Source organism: Centruroides vittatus, unplaced genomic scaffold (genome assembly GCF_030686945.1).
Source record: "Centruroides vittatus isolate TY-2023 unplaced genomic scaffold, ASM3068694v2 contig_248, whole genome shotgun sequence".
Taxonomy (NCBI): domain Eukaryota; kingdom Metazoa; phylum Arthropoda; class Arachnida; order Scorpiones; family Buthidae; genus Centruroides; species Centruroides vittatus.
This window is the reverse complement of record NW_027121567.1, coordinates 55241-63135: the sequence shown is the minus strand read 5'-3', so window position 1 is coordinate 63135 and position 7895 is coordinate 55241. Positions and strand designations below refer to the sequence as shown.

General features: G+C 30.2%; 1 protein-coding gene across 1 annotated transcript; it reads left to right on the top strand.

Moving 5' to 3' along the window:
* Positions 1 to 2259: 2259 nt before the first annotated feature.
* Positions 2260 to 6230, top strand: LOC136971358 (organic cation transporter protein-like). Its single transcript, XM_067265804.1, has 6 exons — positions 2260 to 2442; positions 2506 to 2609; positions 2935 to 3089; positions 3321 to 3489; positions 3551 to 3698; positions 6141 to 6230. Exons 1-6 carry the CDS (start codon positions 2260 to 2262, stop codon positions 6228 to 6230), a joined length of 849 nt encoding a protein of 282 aa, XP_067121905.1.
* Positions 6231 to 7895: the final 1665 nt, after the last annotated feature.

Sequence of the window (7895 nt, the reverse complement as noted above, 5' to 3'; positions counted from 1 at the left end):
ATTATATTAAACTAGCTGCTTTACTAAATATAAACATTATTTCAAACGATAGATGCGCTGGCAAGATTTGAACTTTAAAACGAGAATTTTATATATAAGATTATTATTTTCGTGGAACACAGTTTTAAGTGAAATATATCATGTTCCATTAATTGAAATGCTTTTTTAATGTTTTATTATTTATTTTTTCAATATAATATATATATCTAAAAATACTGTATATCTATTCTGCAAAAAAAATTTCCTGCAGAAAAGTGTAAATCAGAATTGACATGTGTTATGTAATTATAATGTCATCAGATTTTTCTATTATACCTTCAAATGCTTCTTCAACATCAGAATCAAATTTGCACTAAGTTAAAAATTCCCAATTTTGGATGACTTCATATTTAGTAAATTATCCGTGGGTAATGTCAAATTAAATAATACATTATATTTTACCATAATTGTGTATGTATTGTTCAATTCATAATATAAATTTATCAATCATAATTATTTAAATAAGTGTTATAAAAAATTATGAATTTGTGCTCAACATTAAAAAATTATAAGTTGTATTAAAAAATTTAAATTATATAAACAAAACAATTTTAATTAATGAATATTTAACATGTTTATTATTTACAAAGCTCTTTATAATCAGTATTAATGTTACTTTTTAAATGCCATTAACTTTCTAACTGGATTCTTCTCTTTTAATCTACATTTATAATTTTGCAATAATTATTCATTAATATGTTGGACATTATTTTCGACACAACATTTCATCAATTGAATTCTTTCTATCTTTCTTACAACTGCAAATATTATTTAAAAAACCAAAATTCATTAATTTTCAAAACTAATTTAGGTCATTACTAAGTACACTAAAGCTTTCTTTTCACTTTTTAGTGTTAAACATTTGCATTTATACTCATTCAGAATTGTCTGAAATATGTGAAAGGTATTAATGCATATTATAACAACAAATTCTTGTCGCAATTTAAGACCTCCTTACGCCAAATCATTATCTGAGCATTTATACTTCAGTGGAGAATAACATGCTAGTAATAATTTACAGCAATTTACATTGTTCACAAGAAGTTTTCTTAATAAATGAATATATAACATATCCTGCAGTGTAAATCAGAACTGACATGTTCTATTCTGTAATAATAATGTCATCAGATTATTTTATTATGCTTTCAAATGCTTCTTCAACATCAGAATCAAATTTATCCAACTCTGCACTATTAGCACAAGATTCAAGAAATGCTCTAATTTGAAAATTTCCCATTTTGAAAATTCCCAATTTTGGATGACTTCATATTTAGCAGGCTTATTAATTTCAGTTTTATTTCTGATTCAATAATTTCAGAAACAGAAATATGATAGTTACTTCCTGACATCCGTCTATACTGTCTAAAGTGAGCTTCCAGCATATCGGTTTTAAATTTACCCAACACAGTTTGCTCCAAGATTATTTCATATAAACTCTAAGTTCATACATTGCTTTAATTGTATGTTCTAATGCTTTTTGAGTTTCTACTGTAATTAACAGTAGAAACTCAAAAAGCATTATAGCATTTTCATGTTGAGTTTTGGACATTGGAACAACCTGATGATTGTAATTATTCCATACTTAGAGCCATTTAAACATGTCTTTTAAAATTATAACTTTAAAATATCAGATATCTGTTATTGGTTGAGAAAGTTTGTTTTTTAAACTTTTTCCTTTTCATTGTTGTTTAACATTGACTATTTTTCACCATTTGGAGTTTATATCAAGAAAGAAAGCAATTTCTGTACAGTTTTGTATATCTCCAGTATATCTCAGGCATAATGTCGATTTTATTCTCGTATAACGCGTTTATACTTTTTTAAAAAACTTTTTTATTCCTACCTTCAAATTTAAGCTTTTTTGCCAATTTATAGTAATTAAAAAATATAAAAACGTTTTATAACGAAAATCTCAACAAGATGGTGCCACAAGCAATATATTAAGTGGTATTGTAATTAAGATTAGGACAGGTATTTTCTAAATAAGATTTCATAATAGCCGGTAAAGTTATGTAATTCGTTGCTGAACGTTTTTGATAGGAAACGGCAAAAGAATTTCAAGACTTTACAGATCTTATCGGTGCATTTGGAAGATGGCAAAAAATTTTATTCGGGATATCTGTATGCAATGTTGCTCTCTATGCAATGAGCAATTTATATTGGCCATTCTTGGCGTACAAAGTGAATTATTGGTGTGCCAGAACACCAAAATACATCAACATGTCCGTAGAAGAATGGAAAAATATCAGCGCACTTCTGGAAATTAGAAACGGCAGAACAACACATAGTCGATGTGAAGTATACGATATTAACGATAAGGAATATGAAAAGAACTTTACCAGTATTCCTTGTCGTTCGTGGGAATACGATCATTCACAATACAGAAGTAGTGTCATTGAAAAGGTGAGAGTAAAACGATTTTACTTAAATGTATATCTGAAGTTTAATTTTGTTTAAAATTTTTAGTGGAATTTAGTTTGTGAAAGTTCTTGGTTGAGTTCAGTCGCTGGATCTTCTTACTTCGTGGGATTATTCGTTGCCGGTATCGTATCTGGCCAGATATCCGATAGGTGTGAAAACTTCTCATTTCGTTAATTCATACGTTTCTATGTCTTCATTTTCAGCCAGATTTTTATTTTATGTTTAGAAATAATTTCTGAAAATGAATAAGGGAACAAACAAAGCGAAGAGGAAAGTAATTTTCTTAGAAACTAAGACTACGATTTTGTCGGTCATTCGGACCTCCAGTTCTTACGGTTATCAGAGTCTGTTTTGTTACTGCGGTCCCTATTCACCGCATAGAAAGAGGTTTCACTGTATATAGCTTTTCATTTTGATTTTCATGAAAATGTTTTCATTTTTAGCAATGTATTAATTGTATCAATATTTACGTAGATATGGAAGAAGACCAGTGATAATATCTGGTCTCGTGCTTCACATTACATTCGGGATTCTTTGCTCGTTTTCTCCATATTACTGGATGTTTACTGTATCTCGTTTCTTCTTTTCTGCAGGAATTTCTGCTTCTACACTAACTTACATTGTATACGGTAAGTCATGAATTAAATTAATAGAAAGGTAACAATAGAATGTGAATTTGACTTTGTGCTTCTTGCTTAATATAACTATATTAACTTCATTCAAATAAATTTCGTATATTTAATAAAAATTCCCGCAAAGTAAACACGCAATACTATGGATTAATTATTTGGAAATGTTCCAGTGAATATTATATATTTAAATTGAAAGTTTACATCAAATATTTAATATATATACCGTAGTTACGGAAGTGGTTGGACCAGCACACAGAGATAAAGTCATGGTAATTAACTGTTTCGCCTATTGCATTGGGATGCTTATGATTACCGGAGTATCTTGGTTTCTCAAACATTCCACTTATATTCAGTTATGCTGCTCTTTGCCGTCCATTCTCACACTCATATTTATCAGGTAATGGTTATTTAATGTGTTAATTGTTTTTATATTTTATTAAAAATATGTTTTGAATTAGTTTTATACTGGAGTCTCCAAGATGGCTGCTAACTCACGGTAGACTACGTAAAGTCGAAGAGCTTATACGTAACATAATGGATAAGAATAAAAGGCATAACGACGATTTATCCGAAATTATTGAAGAACTTTATTGGAAAATTATAACGGTAAAATGATTTTAATAATAAATAAGTTATGTATTCCGAAACCGTGTCTTCTTCTATTCGTTTTTTTCTTCAAGACTAGGTGTAAAATTCTGTTAACACGGATGTATGGAGTATATGCTGGAAGTGGCTAGATGTCGAACCACGGAACCTCCACTGTAATGATAATTTAAATAATCAACATATTTTAAGAACTGAAACGATATTTTAACATATTTAACTGTAAATACGTAAGTAAAAAAAAAAAAATGTATAAGTATCAACACAACTCAAAAAAAAAATCCCGGATGTCATGGTAGGTCATAACTTATTATGATAAAACACTTGTAAGAAATTTATATGTTTTATTGTATAGTTGACGAATAAGGGGCCTTTGCAGGAAACGCGTATCAGCCGATAAAAGATTCAGAAATAAAAATGATGTAAGGACGCCTTGTGCCTATTAATACATCTAGTAATAAAGAAAAAAAATAAATAAGTTTAGCTTTACACGGATTGACGATGGTTTGAAATAATAGAATAACTATTTAATATCGATATTTTTGACAAATATTTACAAAGTAAAGTTTAAGGTCTGATCAATAAGTCATCAACGGTGTATTTAAATTGTGAAAACTGCATTTATGATTAGGTATTAATGAGTTATTTATAACTTTTTATAAAAATGATAATTATTTTAATACGTTCTTTGTGAAAACTAAGGAATGAAATAGTTTCGTTTTAATATTGTTGTGTCTGTGCTATGGAGCTTAATCGATTCTCGTAAATACAAAATAAATAAATAAAATTTGAATTGATGTGTTTCAGTTTCGAAGCGTTGTTTTTAGTAATTATGATGGAAAAATAGTTTATTGGCATAAAACAAAACCTTTAACTACCAATAAAAAGTATTATTGCTATTCATTCCAGAAAACTGTTACGACCGTTTTTCTTATAAGATTGCAAAATTCCCTACTCTCACCAGACGGGTCCACACTCATCACACCAATAGGGACGACGCTTTGCTAGAATTGCAACCGATCGAAGATATAGCTGCAGAATATGGCTATAAAAAAGACCTTTTACGTGGGTTATTACGCGCCTACTCCAACCACCTAGTTGTACACACAGTTCTCAACACCCAGATTACTTTTAACAGAAGCCAGCAGAGCAACCACGGCTCCAAGCGCACCACTGTACAGTTCAATCGGCATTCTAAATCCTTATACAAAGATATTGTTAAACATAGTGGTACCGAAATCGCGTACAGGAGATATGATACAATATATAAGTTGATTCGCAACGCGAAGGATAAGATAGAACAAAGCAGGGTCCCAGGAGTTAACAGTATACCGTAAGAGATTAGTATACAGTATACAGTATACGAAGGAAGTTAGTGTATATGGCAGGGGTGAGCAAGCAAGAGTTCTGTGGAAGCCGAAATGTAGGTTTTGCAAAATGCATGGGAGCCGCAGGTCTGTACTGTGGTGGCGGATAGTATGGAAAGGCGCGTGATTTTATTATATAATATTAATATAATATAAAACAAATATTGAATTTTTTAATAAACATATTTTCACAAAATTATAAAAATAAAATTGTAAAAATAATAATAAAAAACAGAAATAAACACTTTCAGCAAGAGCCACATGTAACTCAAAAAGAGCCGCATTTGCCCATGCCTGGTATATGAGTTCAACTAAACGGTGATTACGAAAAAGGGTACGTGAGCATGAATACGATATTAAAAACAACTGGCATACCACCGCCTTGTCCACGTACGCCACTGACTCGGAAGTGCATGCGGACCTGGGGAACACCAAGTTAATTACGCAGGCCTATCAAACGAACCATATTCGTAGCCTGGAGACTTTAGTAATATATAAAGAAAGCCTGACAGTCAAGTGTATTAATTTTAAAGACTGTAATACAATATCGCATGCGTGGAAATATCTTTATGAAAAATTTGGGCATAGTTAGTTTATATTAATTCACTCTGTACGTCTTAAGAAGGTACATGTGACAGGGTCATACATTTAGGAGTTTTAGTTGTTCATTTATGTTACATGTTATTCGTAATTTAAAATGGTTTTTTCGATTATTATCGTTCCATCGTTTCAATTTGAAATTCGTTGAAAAATCTGATGCAGCTCTTGGTGAAGGCTGGTGAATTTTTGTTACTGGTAGTTAAATGTCTTGTTATGTGTGATTATCTCTAGTAATTCGAAAACGACATAGTTTAAATATAATTTATTAAATCATCCATAATACAGTCGTCCGGTATATAATATTAAATAATCTATATATATAAGGACGTTTTTATTTACACGTAAAACACTTGTTTGACTCTTCTGGATCTGCCATTTGTCGTACGTCTCATAATATAAAATAAATGTGTACAATAATTAATGTATACGAAGATAATTTTTACTAAATTTGATGTTGTATGTGATTTTTCTGTTACAGAATGACAAGAGGAGAAAATTTAACTTTTTTCATTTAATCAGAAATAAAACGTTACGCAAAATTACTTTCATCATGTACATCTTATGGTAACCATTTTGTATTTATTGACATATTAAGTAATTTTTCATTGATAAGGGATAATTCTTATTATATTTTTAATTTCAAAATGTAATGAATTGTTATCCATCTGTCAAAATTCAATTTATGTAAATTACAATGTACTATTTAATCATTTTTTGAATAAATTAATAAAGCGTTTTTCTTTATAAAAATTGAGTGAACACAAACCATTACGTGGACTTCTTTGTCTGTTATTAACAAAAAAAATATAAAACAAATCTAGCATATAGTTGCCTAAATTTTTCAGATATGAGATTTTATTTAATTAACGAAATCATTAATTTTGCATTAAATTAAAAATTTAAATACTAATATTATGAATTATAAAACCGTGTCGCTCACTTACCTCTTATTAAATAAGTTACATGATTTTATAATTTATTATATATTAACAGCAATAAAAAGTTATTTGTTATTGATTAATGTGACTTGTGACTTATACAAAGACTATCACCGCTATATTTAATATATCATTGCAAAAAATACAGTATTACGTCTTTAAAATCAACTTAGAAAAGGTAACACTTTTGAGTGTTATAACAAATTTTATGCAATCTGCTACATGATCAGTCAATTTTTGCCTTTACTTACCATTAATAATTTATTCTCTTTGAAGCTCAGAAGTCAAAACTGACCTACAAAGTGACGAAATATATGATGACGTTTATTTCGTTTGGTGGGAGATCTCCAAAATAACACCTTCATGTAGAATTTTATGTGAAGATAATCCCTATTTAAGATATGGACATCTGAAGTATTTTCGAAATTCGTGTGCCTACATGGACTCGAATGTTATTTTTCCGGCTCTGTTATATATAACAGGAAAAGTATGGCCTCTCAGAATTTTTTAGACTCAGATCTTAAAACATCAAGCGATACAAAAAAATTCTCGGTTTTTTCTCTATATATAGATGTTGCTGCTTGTTTACACAGTTTTGTTCATCCTTTTTGAAGCTTAATAACTCCTATGGTTCTTGTCGATAATTTCTGAAAGAAAGTTTGCGTATTAAAGGAATTGATCCTATTAAATTTTCATGATTAATGGTAGAAGGGTGGAGAGATAAAGGGAGATCATTTGTCGCATCTCGAAAACGGTCGAGTTTAATAACGATTTCTAAATTTTTTATACCAGTATGAATTAGCACAGTTAGACCGGCTGTGATTAGTAAAAAGAAATTCAATATCATTGAGGCGTACAAAGTTTTGAACACGACAGTGGCTGGATGAGATGCTGTGGGTTGCATGGCCAGTTGTATAAAAGTGTAGGTGAGCCTAGCCGTAGTGTCGTGGTTCTAGCTTTTTTCCGAGAGGATGGTAATCTGTTATTTGGCGTGCATGTCAATGTAAGAAGTAGGAATGTAACTGAATTCACACTCTAGACTAGCTGGTCAGTGGCTTCGTTTACAATGACCGCCGGCATGACTCGAGACCTATTGAAACTCTATTTTGATGTTGTTATTTAAATGCTTGAGAATGTAATGTATGAGATGCACGAGTTTAACGCGGCTATCAGATCAGGCTATTCTAACCTAATATCCGAGCGTATGCAGTAGGGTACAATGTATCTTTCGTCTTGTCTACGCTTAATGTGGATTAAGCTCATATAAATAACTATTGTTTCTGCTTGATCAATTG